General features: G+C 37.5%; 2 protein-coding genes across 3 annotated transcripts in view; one reads left to right on the forward strand and one right to left on the reverse strand.

Moving 5' to 3' along the window:
* Positions 1 to 52: 52 nt before the first annotated feature.
* Pbp49 (proximal sequence element A Pbp49) lies at positions 53 to 6,306 on the forward strand. Its single transcript, XM_019054516.2, has 6 exons — positions 53 to 439; positions 1,101 to 1,302; positions 2,666 to 2,941; positions 3,826 to 4,067; positions 5,199 to 5,306; positions 5,948 to 6,306. The coding sequence occupies exons 1-6, from the start codon at positions 246 to 248 to the stop codon at positions 6,090 to 6,092; spliced, it is 1,167 nt and encodes a 388-aa protein (XP_018910061.2). The 5' UTR covers positions 53 to 245; the 3' UTR covers positions 6,093 to 6,306.
* Positions 6,307 to 7,007: 701 nt separating this feature from the next.
* Positions 7,008 to 16,947, reverse strand: part of LOC109039146 (myogenesis-regulating glycosidase) — a 44,682-nt gene continuing 34,742 nt past the window's right edge. Inside the window, exons 1-4 of one of the 2 annotated variants that reach the window (XM_019054514.2) lie at positions 15,324 to 15,845; positions 10,878 to 12,295; positions 9,578 to 9,734; positions 7,008 to 8,558 (exon numbers count right to left, since the gene is read on the reverse strand). In XM_019054514.2, the coding sequence (XP_018910059.2) occupies positions 8,293 to 8,558; positions 9,578 to 9,734; positions 10,878 to 12,295; positions 15,324 to 15,564 (2,082 nt within the window). In that variant the 5' untranslated portion in view covers positions 15,565 to 15,845 and the 3' untranslated portion in view covers positions 7,008 to 8,292. Of the gene's footprint in view, positions 8,559 to 9,577; positions 9,735 to 10,877; positions 12,296 to 15,323; positions 15,846 to 16,947 lie in introns of those variants that run through there. The other variant, XM_072300737.1, reaches the window with a different exon arrangement.

The raw sequence follows: 16,947 nt of genomic DNA on the forward strand, positions 1-16,947 counted from the left end.
ATTGTTTAGAAAATAGTGTGTCAACAAAAAACGTGATACTGAAACGGTAGTGCTGAAACATTGCTGAAAGCTGAAACATTTTTACTTGCAGTTTGCAGTGCACTGATTGTCATGACTACTCCGAAGTATAGGTCAATTAACATTGTTTATTTTTGAACTAAGATACTGAATATTGCATCCAAAATTCTCGTTTTCACCGAACATAGGTATCTCTTTCTTTTGAAAAGTTCTTCTTTCCAGCGCTAATGGAGAAAGTGTATCGCAAGTTCCTTGGTGATTCCGTGTCCTCAACAATTGACTTTAAAAATTATTTTGTTGAATATAAATCCGAAATTGCCAAAGTTTATGGTCCTGATGGAGAGATTGGTGTAACACATGCATTTTCTAATTTAATCAAATTTACAGAGGAGCAAGAAAACATTTTAGCACACACATGCAGGTTTGTTGAAATTATTTTCCTACTAAGCCAACATTGAGTAGCGACAGCGTGAAAGCCCTCTTTCTGATATACGCATCAGCATTTTCCGCTCATGCTTAATTCATTCTCCAACCTTTTCAGAGCAACAGAGGTGCTGAAGATCTGCCGTCTTCATTTTCGCTCTGAAATTCAATGTGTTTAGCAAAGGGTTTTTTTTCCGGACCACAGTGGACCGCAATGGAACGCATCACTTTTTTATCGCGTTCCACTGGCGCGTTCCATGTGTTCCAGTGGAATGCTTGGACCACTCTTCTGAGGTAGGTTGAGGTTGGTTCAGGCTGGTTGAACCAGCCCGAACCGCTATCATCGCGTAGCATGCGTTCCACGGATAAAAAAAAAGCCCTCAAGGTAGTCGGTCACCTATTTTATTTCATTTGTGAGCCGACTTACTCTCCATGACTTCGCCTCATGATAAACTCAATTGGGTACCTCATCTCTATCAACCTCTCGGTTGACTTTAGACCAGTTATTAAAGCTTATGTGGTTTTGTGGTAGGTACCTAAACCTAGGAAGAAAAAAACCATGATCAGAGTTACAGTCAGAAATGAGACAGGAGTGAACATAAGGGAATAAATATTACTAAGATTCACTATCAATATTACTCACTTTTTTCTCCTTTTAGTATCGATAAATTGGATCCACCAAATCCTGTAGAAAAGATGGATGTTGAACCCCTATACACAAGACCTGAGCTGTATGAAAAGATACCTGCTCCGGAAAATTGCTGCTTACGCACTGTCCAAAGTGTGCTCTCCAGGAGTGAAGCAGATCAGGAAGAAATCGTTAGAGCTTCAAAATACCGTGGGAGAAAAATTACCCTCTCTGTAAGTACCCCCTCTCCTCTTGTCACATCAACCAGTCTTTGAGCTGCTGCTTTGATAAGTCCTGCCTGACAGTCATCATGATATTGACAAATTATTCATTATCAGAAAAAAAGCAACCAAAAAGCCAATCAAAAAGCAATGGGCCAGTTGTGCTGCTCACAGAATTAAGTTTTGCTGGTTCAAGTATACTTACTTAAAGATCAGCAAAAATTGAGAAGATCTGTTCGAATGCGACGTTTCTACGTCCAATATTAAGGGAGATATTTCTCATTGAAAAACATGGTATGTGATGTCTTCCACTGCAGTAGTGCATATCATAGCTTCTACCACCTTAGGTTTATCAATTAGTAATAGGCGTTTGCACTGTTTGATTGAAATGAAAAAAAGATGAAACTAAGGTGCAAGAAACCACAGTATGCACCACTGTAGTGGTTGATTTCATATGCCTTTTTTTTACAGGTGATATCTCTGTCAATATTTGATGTAGAAATTCAGCATCTATACAGATTTTGTTAATTTTTTTGGTCTTAAAGCATAAACCATCAAAACATAACCCTGCAACTAACACTACAGATCCATTTTCTCAGTATAATTTAGTTTTGGTCAAAAGGAAGAAATGGCAGTAAAGATGATGTCCGCAGCTGTCGCTAATATTTAAATTAGATTCTTCTTACTAGCCAGTCGTACTCTTTTGCTTGAGGTGGATCCAGTTTTTTTTTAGAATGATTTGGAAGTCTATCAATCAATCAATAATTTCTGGATTGAAATACATTTTTCAAGAATTAATTGAAAGTCTTCTTACCCTTTCATGCATCTAGTATTATTAATGATAAAATTAAATGGCCATACCTACCTCTAGAGCAGCAGCCTGATTGTTGAAATTTATGTCGACAAGAATCAAAAATCGATTTATTGCTTGGCGCAGATATGACTACATCTTGTCCAATTTTACCAAGAAAGCCAGTTAAAATTTTAACAGTCAGGCTGCTTAACTAAATGATTTCTGGATCAAATTTTGTATGAAAGTAATTGCTGTCACAGTAGCATTGCCTTTTGATGTGTCTTTTTAGGGTTTACCAAAAAAGTCTAAAACTTCAGAAATTATCAGTAGATTGATCAACTCTCTAATTGTTCTTGAAAGTGCTCTAAAATCATCTTGAGGAAATTGTAACAAGTGTCCTAAAAACCTAGACATCAGGACTTCATGCTTGTCTCCAAGACAAAGTAAGTAATCCTCCTGAGCTCACATAGTGAATTTTTGCTATTGATTAAGAGAATATTGAGACCAATGAAGAAATTTTTTGATTTCTCCAAATTCCTACCATTGATTAGGTAATATCAATTTGCCATTCATCTGTTTCAGGATGAACACAAGTTATTAAATCGTGATATGCATGCAAGTGATGACGTTGTCATGACAATTCTAATCTATGCACCTTACAGTAGCGTGAAGCATTATAATGGGAAATTCAACAAAATTGTTGACAAGAGGCCAAGAGTGTCTCAAGAGCTACTAGTGCTCGGCTCACAAACTTTAGATGTTCTGCGGGATGCAATTTTGTGTGTTGAAGATTTCAACGATACTCAGGGTGATGTCAGTGAAAATCCTTTTGACAATGATGGAATTCACCAAAGCAGGGTAATTATATTTCAAGTGCTTTATAAACCTCCCTTTATTTCTCCTCAAGTTTTCTTTTTCATTTTCGTCCATTGTTTGATCTGTAATTAGTAGGTCTGATAATTCTAAACATGATCTCTAAGTGATCTCTGAAGAAACTAAATGCATACGTCCAGATTATAAATGGGTTTTCTAGTTGGCATCTTGCTAATGCCAGAAATAAGGATACATTGCCTCCTTGTGATTTTTGGTTTTTCTGAACCTGAATAGAAATCTCAAAGGCACTCAATTCTAATCGGACTCCGAAGTCAAAGCTGCAGTCACAAAGAGGATTCTAAATCACCCTGATTCATTATTTTAGACTGGATTTCAACAACACTTAAACACTAGCAGAAATGTGTTTAAGTTAACGGAGAGTATATAAAAAGATGAATTGTAAATTTATTTTGGATACTCTATGGTGCTCTTGAATACAATGTACTGTTTTTTTTTTGTACTTGGCTTGTGCAGTTCATCTCAAATTCGTTCAATTTTAGCGAGGCAGAGTTATAACTTGCCATCCGTAAGATTTCCCTTCAACATGTCGAAGAGAACATATCGGAAGTTTGGCAACGCTGTAACATCAAAAATTATTCAACATTGCAAACAATAAATCGTTTGGAAGATAATTATGCCTCCTTTTAGAAAATCTTTGGTTTTTACCATAATCTTTGACGGTTCCAAAGTTATGAGCTTGGAGGCGTTACTTTTCAGCCGGATCTTGTATTAGAAGTCAATTATCTTTACTTAAGAATTTGAACGTAATGTTTCTCATTGATTTTCATGTCTTCACAAGCACTGCTGATTGCAAAATGACTGTATACCACAATAATCATTAACGATGATTGTTTCTCCTTCTCTTACAGGCAAAATATCCTTCAGCCATGTTTTACTTCGGCAATAATTTCTACATTGATACAAGGGAGGCTACCTGTAAGGACTACAGTGAAAGCATAAGAGAGTATGGAGAAAAAAATGGTATTGTTTTTGGTGAAACAAGATCAATGGAGGAATCATTTTTCATAGACCTTCAACTTAAATTAGGACACCCCTATGTGTACCGGCACCAAGGAATCTGTGAACATATAATAGTGTTCAAAAATGCAAGGTTTGTTTTCTTTTCACTTTGATCTCAGGGTAATGGTAAAAGTACTCCTAGTCAATTGAAAAGAAGCTGGTTTTTTAAATTCTCCAAGATCCACCAAGAGCATTTAATAGCCTCTTATTTTTGCTCTAGGGAACAAACGATGCAGAAAGTTGGTTGAAAATACCAATTTAATTTACTTAAGATGCTTGTCTTTTTTAGTTCCCCGGAACTACCCATCTATTTACTTGAGATAATTTATTTTTAATAGAAGCTTTTGATGTGCATTAAAGCCTGCCAACTTTAGTCTCTGGATTTGTATTGCGAATATACAAAACTTCTCCAATTACAAAAAGCAAACCTCAAAGCATAGATTATTTTAAAGTAAATGTACATACATTTCCAATATTGATAATGAAAATCCACCAACAAAGGGATGTGGCACATATAAAAATCCACACATTTCATTCAAAACAAATCCGAGATTAATCAGCCTAGTAGTTTCTGAGATTAAAAACTGACAATCTGTTCAGCAGATGTCTGGAAAATGTGTTTGATTGAAATCAACGGAAATTTTGCAACGTTGGTTGTGAAAATTGAAAAATTAAAGGGTGCTGGAACGTCTGAAAGTAAAGTCCAGGGCTTTCACATTTTAAACAGACCTGAAGTAAATCAATTCAGTAGTTTTCGTGAAGGAGAGCAAAGAAAGAAAGCCCCAGAGTTTTAAATCTACAGATTCTTGTCGGATGTCAAAACTTTTAGTTTGGATGGATCCTGCCATTTTTTGCCAAAGTTTAAGCAAAAATTATAAGGACACAGTTTTGTACCATGCAATGTGCCTAAAAAAAAGATCCACTGAAGTGCTAATGCAAAAAATAGGGGAATATTGAAAGACTCAGTTGATTGAAGATTTGAAGACACCCTATTTTCTAAATTTGATGCTCAGATAATTTTATTATCTTCACTAATTTTTAAGATTCAACCAGAATATGCTTACATGATCTGTTCAGCTGACCATTTGCTTCGAATCAAAGGTATGTGCCCTTCGTGAACTCGAAAAACAGAGGGTTATTTTTACCCTATTTTCTTTTCATTTATTTGTATTTCTTGTACCCCTAGACTTAAAACGCAATTTTTTTTTATTTTATGTTTCAGATTGATTCACTTTTATGATCCTCGAGTTTCTCATCTATATCCTTTACATGAAGCCATTTGCCCTTCAAGAGCTCGTTTTTGTAACATTTGTGGAAGTTTAATCGCAAAGTAAGTTTACTCAAAGCGCAATGAATCATTTCCGTTCATTTGTTCCATTTAATACGTAACTGTAGGGTGTCTAGCGACCGTGAAAACCTGGAAACGGCAGGGAATTTTTTTTGGGTGTTAAGAAAATCAGGGAAAACGTCAGGGAATCTGCAAAAATTCGGCTTTCACACGAAGTGCACATCAGATTTCAACAGTGAAACTCCCAAACCACCTATCCTGGTCTGCGACATCGTAGACTTCCTGTCATACTTTATTTTTTAAGTGAATAACTACTTGACGTAAATTCTCAAAAACTTCCATGATTTTTCTACTCTGTGCGAAAAAAATTCTGTGGAAACTTCAAGAAATGATGTTGATTTGTTCTCCTTTAGTAAAATAAAATGGGGGCGGAGATTTTAAAACACTGCAAACGAGATAAGTGGTTTGGGAGTTATTCCATCGATTTGTCATAGAACAATAACTTAAAATTAACTTTTCAGCCGAAAATTTATTTATGAATTGAACAGTCTATCTCTTTGACTGTGAAATTCCAATTTTTTCAGTACACCTCAACAATTCCATGAGAATGAGAAGATAGTTATTTTGAATATATTGGCAGGAAACAGTAAAGACCCTAATTTATTGACTCATTTTTTTTTCAGATGGTGTGTTCAGGATTGTGAGAGACTACCTAATGATCCCTCTTACCTTTGTTCAGACTGCTTCAAAGGCTATCTGTACAAAGACGGAAAGAAGATTTGTCAATTTAAAGCATATAAATTCTGTGATGCTAAGGCTATTTTATGATTTAATGTATCAAATTATCTCGAATGTTACCTTTCCTGTTGCTCATCAAGTTTTTTAGAATTTTATCTTGAGGTTTGTTGTCAGGAATGACACTCTTTGTTTATACTTGTGTTTAAACAAACTCCGATACACTTATGTATATACTCTTCATTGAACTTTTGTTACAGTTAAGTTTTGACAATCCTGAAATATTTTGAAATTATTTTATTTTTTACTGTTGTGTAATTTTTCATTCTTTTCAAACCAATTTTTTATAATAATTTTAGAAATAAAGAAAAATGACAAAGACTTTAGTTTTAATCGGCGAATTTTAGTAACCAGGGCCTGAATTTTGTTGGCACAGTTACAGTCGGCCGCAAGTTCAGGCAAGGATGTTGACTTTGTTATTCGGTCGCTGATTAACGGTTTGCACCGTTAGGAAACTAAGGATGGCTCTACCCTGCCGTAAATAAAGCTCAACTTGCGCACAGCTTGAGTTAAGAATATAATTATTGCAATTTAAAGTCGGATTTTGAGGTTGGGTTCTCAACTTGCGATCGGCCGTAAACCAACAAGATTTGGGCCCAGTATTGCTGCATTTTTTGTTTGCGCTGATGGTATAAAAATAAACAACTAAATTTTTGAAGCTTGTTTGCAAATCTTTTGTGACATCAGCTAAATAGATCTTTACAATCTGAGAGGGGATTCAGCTTTTTTGCAGCTTAGATGAGAAGAGAAATAAATAATTCAATTCCTAGCTTTTTTAAAACTGCTCTGATCGGATTTGATGAGATCTTGGTGCCATATTAAGGAGACTAGTTTTCAGAAGTGGAATGATAAACCCCGAGATGGAGGTTTTGGCAGGAAAAATATTTGCTTTTTACTTTGGAAGGTAGAGGATATAGTTTTAGAATAATAAGTCAAGACTAAGAATCATTATTTTTTGTACAAAAAACATTAAAAATGACTTTTATTCTATCACACTCCAAGAACCTTACTTCAAAATTTCAAAGGATAAGCTGACATTTTTACAAACAGATAAGGCTAAAATTTTCTACAAAACTAACAGAAAACTGTGAAACTTAAAACATGTATTAGCAGGCACTTGAGAAAAATCTGCTGAGAACTGGAGAACCGCTTTAAATGATACTAAAACTGTGTTTTTTAAGTATACATCACATAAATAGAGTTGATACAACAAGGAGTTGCTTACTCCACAGCATCAGTTGTACTACATAGGTGGACCATTATTCACTTAATTTTTACTAACAGTTATTAAAAATCTTACTGGCTATGATCAAGAATATGGTGCGAAATTGGGACACATTTATTTCCTCGGGGATTGAGAAGAGCCGTTCATTTTTTTTCCTGCTTCAATTAATAAAAAGTAAATATTTCATTTGTAACTTAAAATGATTCTTGGATATTGAGGTCAAGTATACTTACATACACTATGAGCACTGAGATCTTCCTTTTACTCCTCAAATTTTACTGTATGAAAAGGACTAAAATTTCATGCAATCTTAAACTTGATAAATGCAATACATATGATTAATAGTTTTAAAATGGTAACATCCATCCTCAAAATATCCAATTATTTATATTTTTTCATTAATTTACTGATCAAAATTCTTGCTGGCGTTATTTCAACCTTTAATTAGAAACACTTGGTTTTGGTTTTGAGAGTTAAACAAGGTCTCAACACCGAAGATTCATTTACTGATTTGCATGTACACGATCCTTTGCCAGATCATGCAGAAATAATAGAATAGAGAATTAAGATGGATTACTTATCCATGCAGTAAAAAGTTAGCTAGATATTTTTTGAACGGGATACATGAAATGTGTCCTCTAGAGAGTCATGATTTCCCAGGGCGATCTACTTAACAACAATTCAGGATACCGTGTACTCCTGAGCTAATGTAAAAAAATAGATCAAATTCATAAAAAAATAGAAATGGCAATTTGCACTTAATACTATTTAAAACTTATCAAAATTAAGGAACTCATTTGCTTTATGAAAAGCTGTGAACTTCAACTTTGTCTTCTGCAAGACACAATACAAATTAACATTAAGAACAACAATTTACGACACTACAGAATTTGATAGGACAACTTGATCTCATCATTTTATCTTAAGAGTCGAGTCCAACTCCGACATGGTCATGAAAAGTTATATTGAAACATGGAAATATTCGATGTCAAGAAAGAGAGGTTGACACTACCGGAAAATTGTCAGAAGGGAAGAAATACCAACAAGTAATAGAATAGCAACAGAAATTTGCCCAGCACCAGATGAGACCCGAGTGAAGTAAGGTAGGGTGTCCAAAGGAGCAGGGTAATTCCGCAACCAAACAGGCCCAGTGTGGACAGGTCGATCAGCTTTGGCTTCATCTCGCCATTGACCTTTCGGCAAGTAAATGTCTCTGCTAACTGCTCCCTGTTCCACAATTGGGGCAACGAGGATGTCCTCACCAAGCATATATTCTGAAACCATAAAAAAAGTTAAAATTACATCAAGCAGTTGTCCACAAAACTGAATAATACACAACATCAGGGTGTGTACTAAAATTTCATTGCGGATTTTCCTGAGAGAATAAATGAAATTTCTTGATTTTTTGCGCAAATAAATTGACACTTGTTTCATTTCACAAACCGACATGTATATTAAACTGAATTGAATGTCTCCTTTTTGCATGAGCTAAACTGGATGGAGTAGAAAAATGCTTGACGCAATCGGAATTTCCTGATCAATGGCCAATTTTCCTGATATTTTCCAGTTTTTACTGACAGTCGACTTTTGATACAGAAGATGACAATATATTAACGATTGTTATCTCAGTACAGGTTAAGGTGAATCCAGGCTTCGAACTTCGCGATTTGGCCACCACGTCGCACTGCTCAGAATAGCATATATATTTGTCAAAATAATAAAAACCGTAATACATATTCAAGATTGGGGATCTAGGGAATATAGCAACATACTTGAGGAACACTCAGTAAAAAAAATCTTCTCAAAATTCCCAAAAATAAAGTCGTAACTACGGCGGAAAGTAATTCCCATTGCGGCAATGGGAGAGAGAGAGACAGAACATGGGGGATTTGGTTGCGCGCTCGGCCACCGCCGCTAAGCTGAAAGTGTCAGCCGTACTTTCTCTGCGCTTGTAATTCTAATTGCCAGTATTTTTGGCTCAAAAAATCAAGCAAAAAATAATCTATATCTTGCGGATCTACTTCTTGTAATTTGAACAATATTATTCCAGTAATCGTCGAAGGAATGTGAAATTCTCAGTTGTGACTGGTGGCGCTATCTATAATCTTGAATTATCCCTAATCGAACCCTGGTTCACTTTAATAGTGGTCTCAGTCATCAATTTTTCATGAGAAATTCCTTCCATACACACACTGTGAGTCTTCAAGTAAGTCTGCTTTTAAAAAATGCTCTTTACTAAATCAGGTTACCAAGATGTAATGAGGTGGCCTCTAATAAGCAAACTAAAACTAACCAGAATTGATTCCGTGAGCTTCTTTGTTGGTAGGATCCACCCACCAAATTGGGGTGTTAATCGGTTGACCAGTTTGCACAGCTTTCTTCATCAAGGCGACGATTGTACCAGCATACTCGTAATGAAGGCTAGTGTATTTTTTACTCAGCTGGACAGTCTGCAAAGAAAAGGTAACCAAAGCTGAAATAATTTTCCTTCACCTGTAGGACGCCATAAAACTATTTTCTTCGTAAACACTGGTAAAAAATTAATGTTTTATGGTGTGTCAGATGTGGATTTCAAGTGAATGTGGTATAGCTCTTTTTTTGCATGTTCTCAACGAATTATAATCAGCAGTCGTGAAATTTAACCTGTATAAGTCTCTTATGTAGTATAAGGCAAAAAACACTAAAAATGTGGCCCGAATACTGTAAGTAACAGGATGAAAGAATAGTGCCCACATTACTCGTAGAGAAATCAAAGCCAAAAATCCAAAAATGATAACTGGAGTCACATAGTGGCCTCTAATTAGTTGCAATGTAAGACTGAGGGAAGGGAGAGCATTCAGCTCAGACTGATGCATTGGAATACAACGATAGTGTAAGTCGGCAATCGTATAACTTGGTTTGTTACGTCACAGACTTCCTGTCATACTTAATTTTTTAAACAGAAAGCTACTCAACGGGAATTCTTGAAACTGCCGTGATTTTTCTTTTCTGTGCAAAAAAAATTCTGCATAAACTTTAAGGAATGATGTCAATTTGTTCTCCTTTAAGAAAAGGCAGAGACACGGCAGAGATATTTCAGACACCGCTAACGAGTCACGTGATTGCCGACTTACGCCGTCGACAAGTATTTTCCTAGTTTTGTCCTGAAAGTTGTTCAGCAGCAACAGCAGATAGCCCATGGATTGCACTCTTGCGCCAAAAGATCTTGAGGTCGAAACAGACCTAAATCGGTTAGACCTCTCGGGTGACCCCAGATAATTTCAGTGTATCTGCCTCCGCTGAACGCTCTCTCCCTCAGTCTAGAACTGAAACTCAATAGAGCTCACTTTGACCTCTAGTAATGATTTTTTAACTTTTTGGCTTTGATTTCCCCACAGAATAAAGTGCGCCCATTACTATTCTTCCATCCTTTAACTTGCAGTGTTATGTACACATTGTTATCATACTGACAAAATATTAATTATATGCTACTATTCTTGAGGATTATACAGGAAAAGGCAGCCAGTATGTGGTGCTATTAGTAATTGATTGAAAATACATGAAAAAAATTGCAGTGGAAAAGAAAAAATCTGTACGTAAACCTACATACTGACCTCTTTATCATAATCCCAGGGAGGGATTGAGAATTGGATGGCTGGTAGAAATACATTCGTCTGCAAGTAGCGAATGAACATTTCTTTTGTGACTTTATCACCATTGTACGCATTCCCTCCGACCATGTCTGGCAAGACGAATGGGTATCCATTTAAGTTCATCTGAAATGTTGCAGTGATGACACTGTGCAAGCCAAGGTGTTTGTATCCCCACAGAGACTCCCTGTCGATCATACGAACGAAAATAGGTAAATGCTGAGTGCGTTTCGCCGCACGAACCTCAACCATGGAGCCAAACTTCGCAGCTAGCTCTACATATTTCTGAACGATTATTTCAGGTTGCTCCAATTCTGGACCATTTAGAACAGGGATCTGCGGCACCCAACTGCTCTCTCCAGCATCAAATTTGAAGGAGTCAATTCCACTTGTGTCTAAAACGTTTTGCAATCGCTTTCGGTACCATTCGGCGGCAGCTGGATTTGTAGCATCGATATAGCTTCCCACACCATTCCACCAGTTGGTTGTCGTATTCCCATCTATATTCTTCACAAAATATCCTTTCTCTTGTGCCTCTTTGTGCACTTCGCAGTCAAGGTTTATGAAAGGGTGAACCCAAATTGTCGTTCTGAAACCCATTCCTCTTAATTGATCGACCAATCTCTTCATGTTTGGGAAAGTAGTTTTATTGAATTGTAAACTACCATAGCATGTTTCCCACAAGTCATCAATTTCAAGTTGGCTGTTGTTGAAACCATTGTCTCTAATTTCCTTGGCATATTCCATGACTACTGCTTCATTTATGTTAATCTTATACTTGGCCCAAGTGGACCAGATAGGATGTTCGATTATTGTAGTATCGGGAATATCTGTCGGTTTTCCAAGGAACTTGTGGATTGCATATTCGTGCGCCTTGCGCGGATTTTCAAATTTACACATGGTGTATTTTAAAGTTGGTCCTCCTTTCCTTAAATACGGCGGAGCATGTTTGGCAATGAGACAGAATGAGTCTTTCCTGTGATGATTTTGATCTATGAACAACGGAACTACCTTATCAACGTAGATCATGAAACCATCGGAATTCAGCCAATAGGGTTCAGCAATGGCCATACTGTGCGTTTCTTTGGTAACATATGAATAATCCTTGAAGACAGCTTGCTCAATCGGCCAGTATTGATCAGTTTGCTCGGCACCCCCATACCAGCTGTGAGGTTTCATCACGAAACAATCTTCAAGAGGGTGGTTTTCTGTAGAGCTCCATTCAACTTCCACGCATCTCTCCTCTCCTTCCGTGTTCTTGAGCTCCAGAGTTGTGTGCTCTCCAAATCCTAATTTATTTGCACCAAGGTTCTTGGCATTGTTCAGATCGATGCCTCGGCTTGGCAGCTGCACTCCAAGCTCTATTGGCAATTGCGTCTCTCCTGAAATAGATAAACATTTAATTAATTTTTAACAACAACAAACTTCCTAGATTCTTCTTTTCTGTTTGCAGAATATTCGGTAAAAATTTCAAGCTATTCAGTTGGCTTGTTCCTCTTCAGAAAAGTAAATTAGGAGCGGAAATTATGGAACATTGCAGTAAAGATACGTGATTATGCACTTATTGTTGGGCTATCGATAGGGGAGGGGGTGAGAGTGGCTATTTGCTGCCTGTGGTCCCTGCTTCGGCGTTCCTTGGTGATGGGAGCAACGCGCAATGATTCGCCGGATCGAGGACACTCTGCGCGCTGGTTAGGTAAACGCCTTCATTTTTTCTGAACGCAACACGGGCAGCTTTTGAGCACGAATAGTTGCATCATGCCCCTAGGCGTCTCTTCGAACCGTTCTCAAGGTCGTAATCGTATTCGAACCTCACCTCCTCCATCTGTTCATGATGTCTGTGGAGTAGATAACCGCCTTAATATAATTTAGATGATTACTTAAAGTAGTCAACGATTTTTTTTTATTTTTGTTGGGTTCACGAGAAGTAAAATTCCAGAAAAGTCGGAATTTTGACCCGCACCATGGAACCGCCTTGACTTGGTATCTCCTCAAGATTTCTTAAAGCTCATATTGAGAGCTATAGAACGCACGGCAATTTTAACAAGTGAAAGAAATTTTAAGGAGTATCGTAAAAGTTCAGCATAAAATGGAGGAGTTTCGCAACTTTAAGGCGTAAATATTCCCGACTACTGAAGATATTCTATTTGACTTAATATCGCATGATCAAACATCGAGCGGACAAAATTGCAATTAACATTCATTGGAAAAAAAAACCCTGGTAAAAATTGGCAGTAGAATCTGTGTTTCAAAATACCATAGACCTAAAGCCGGCTGTAAGATTTCCAATAGCTTCTGTAGCCGGCTGTACAATTTCTTATAGCCTTTTATAGCCGATGGCGATTAAGCAACAGCCGGGCGATAAAGTGTATGCTAAGCGTTACTAATTACGGATGCTAGGACTTAGTGAGTTTTTGGAATACTGCTCTCTTTTTGGGCCGTAGTATCTTGATTTATTTTGCGAGGAAAGCTCCGTACTTTTGATGGATGCCTGCCATTACTAATATATTAGAGCGCCTTCAGTTTCGTATGATACTGTGCAATACCTCTGGTGTGAAATAGTCGCTTCAAGCGCCGTGGCACGCTGCGGCGCGGCAGGCGGGCAGCCAGCGCAAAACGCGCATTGGCGCCTACAAACCTAACAGGGATACTTCACGCGTTGCGCAATGCGTGAAGTATCCATGTTAGGTTTGTAGGCGCCAGTGCATCGCCGCTCCGCTATGTGTCAGGTCCTAATATTTAATCTGGCGGAGTCAGCGTTATTCAACTCATGATTTTGAAATGTTTGCACATCCTGTATGGACTTTTCTCATTTTAATTGATGAAAAAAAAATATGTTTTAAAGGAAAATATAATGTGTGTTTTGTAAATATTAAGGTAGTTTCGTATCAAACTTAATGATTTCTAAAGCACGCGAATTTCTACACAATTTCTCATAGTCTTTTATAGCCAATGGCGATAAAGTGTAAAGCCCGGCGATAGGAACTATAGCCCGACTGTATACTTTTTTATAGCTTCGTGTAGCCCGGCTATGATTTGCTCCGCTTTCTACAGCCAGCTATATGATTTTCAATAGCCTTCTTTAGTCGGCCATATAAGAACTCCTATGGTATTTTGAAACGCAGCTCCTATCGTCGATTTTTTACCGGGGAAGGTTTGAAAATGTTTGTTTATTTAAAGAAAAACGATTAAAAAGAGGCAAGTCAAGAACTAAGTATTTCAGTTTTTAAAACATACTTTGTAATTAGCAACGAGAAGAATTTGTTCCATTACTTCAAAAAAGGTCTAATTACAGAAGTATATACTGCGAAATATTTCCTCCTAGCTGAGTTCATAATTTACTTGGTCAATGCGATTGCCTCGGAGAGATATACCGTGACATTTTGAGATGACCGTGTCGGGCGGCATTTTTTTTTTTTTTTTTTGAACAAAAAAAAAATAAAAAAAAGAGGAAAAACTGTAAGAATAATGACACGCAAGAGTTTACGCGTGCTGTTTTGGCGGCTAGTTAAATTGGATTCGATCGCGAAATTTAAATTTTAAATCAGGATTCGGATGCGAAAATCGGAATCTGGGCCAAGGTCTACCACCATCCGGTTTCAGAAGGTTGCATTGATATAAAAGGTGCTCATGGATCTTGCAAGAGGCGATCATACAAATAATATAAAATGACACATTCTAATCTGCGATATGAAACTCCCAGAAAGGCAGACAAATTGGAGTTTCCACAAAACAGAGTAGTTGCAGTAATAAGCAGTCATACTAATAATGATGATCACAAAACAGATTAAATAATAAAAAAATTATTAAAAAAAAAAAAAAAAAATCCGAAAAATTGTGACATTATTGAGGGCAAGGAAGAACACAAGGGGCACAGATTGCAGTTAATAATTATATTGTAATCGTATCGTGCTAAGTGTTATTTACATTACTCATCGACTAATTAAAAGGGCTTTTTTTATTGACATGTTGTACCTACAATAAAGTTGAAATGCGCTTTATTTTTTCCTTTCTTTTTTGTATTGTGCACAGCCTGTCTTTCGTCTGATTGTTTAGATAAAGAAGTCGTTGAATCGGCATTTATTGGTCAAAGGATGTTAAAACCGCAAAATTATTGTAAAAAATTCAAATTTCATTGAAAAAATTCAAATTCATTCCAATGTTCCTTACAGAATGAGCTCCTTTTATTGAAATTTTGTATTAAATGGATTGCATTTTTTCTTTTCTATTTTCATTGTATACTGCCTATCCTTCTTCCGATCATTTAAATCGTAAAATCGTAAAATCGATGATTTTTGACCAAATGAAGTAAAAATATTGCAAAATTACGGCGGAAAAACTATAATTTCATCGCAAAAAATTACAGACGTTTTCAATACTATTCTCGAAAATGCTGCTTGGAAACAGTACCTGTCAGATCTTGGTTGTTCATAGTGAGGTAGCTAGGATTATCCAGGCGCGCTCTGAGGGCACCATCGCTCAGTTTGATTTTAAAATTGTCTACTTTGATATTGTCGAAAGGCGAGGCCGAAATCGTATCGGCCAGGAGAACCGTAACGCACACGACGACAAATACACGAACGAGAGGCATGGTGTGCGAGAGGGAACCGCCCGAGACCGCGGCGGAAGGACCAATGTTGATTTTTTTCATGTCACCCACGGCAAACAAAAACGCGACGGCACCCTAGGCCCCAACGCGCATAACACTGATGAATCTTTCAGCGCCTCGCCGAACCGAACAAATATGTCAACCGCACTCGCCGGAAACCTCGCTCCTCCTTTCTTATTATTTTTTCCTTCGGGAAAAAAACGAGAGGATGGGTCGGGATGCGAAGCTACGTCGCAAAAACGAATTCCGAAGATGCGGGCAGATGTGCACAACCTGTTGGGCTGCCTGGCGTCGACTGGGTGAGAACGCCCGGAGACGCTCATCTTATACCTCAAGAACCATGTCCTCGCCCTCTCGAGAGGCTCCGGCGAAAAAGTTAATAAACATAAAATCCGATCAATTAAGATGAGATAAAAATGAGCATGTTCATGCCAAGTGCTCTTTCTGCATCGATAGCATACTTTCCTTATCTGGCTTTTGATTCAGTGTTTACGTGTAAATGACATCGGATTTCCCGGATTTTCGCTCTCGACTCGGGTGAGATCAGATCGGAAGATGTTCTCATGACGCACCCTGGGAGATCTGAGATTTACAATAAAATGTTGCATGTGTGAGGAATTTGCGATTTGACTGTTGATTCTTGTGAAAAGTTCGCGAGAAACACGATGGTGCCACTGGTTTTCTCTGAAATCAACTCCCAAGCTCAAAAAAAGCTCTCAAGTTGAGGCCAAAATGGAGGGGATATCCCACGCTATCCTGAGAGTCCACCTCTACATCAAGACAAACTCTGTATTCAAAGATAGGGAGCAAATACATTGACATGGCTGCCACCTTATTTGGGGAATCTAAAACTGAAATCATGGCAACCCTGCCCATATATTTGCTCCCTATCTTTGCATCGAGAGTTTGTCTTGATGTAGAGGTATAGCGTGGGATACCCCTTCCATTTTGGCCTCAACTTGAGAGTTTTTTTGAGCTTGGGAGTTGATATCAGAGAAAACCAGTGGCACCACCGTGTTTCTCGCGAACTTTTACATGCGAATCAATAGTCAAATCGCAAATTCCTAACACTTGCAACATCTCCATTAGTCCTACAGTTTTTGATTTCTCAGTATCTTCGTTTTTTCTTATGTTTTATTATTTTAGCAGTAAATTAATTTCATTCGCTGTGGCCAAGTACGAGACGCGATAAGAATTGAAATACAGTGGACCACTGAACGGGGTGAGATTTTAAGCACTCTAGGACAAGTGACCATCAGGACATTCTCTCTGGATCTACAATACAGGAAATTGATCGGTCGAACGACTTGATGCATCACTTCACCTCCATACGAAACTTATTCGGTTGTTTTGCATCTCTGAAGGCTGATAATTTAATTCAATAGACAAAGCTATAGTCGAAGAAAACAAAGGGAAAATGGACCG

The sequence above is a fragment of the Bemisia tabaci genome, chromosome 5, assembly GCF_918797505.1.
Source record: "Bemisia tabaci chromosome 5, PGI_BMITA_v3".
Classification (NCBI taxonomy): Eukaryota; Metazoa; Arthropoda; class Insecta; order Hemiptera; family Aleyrodidae; genus Bemisia; species Bemisia tabaci.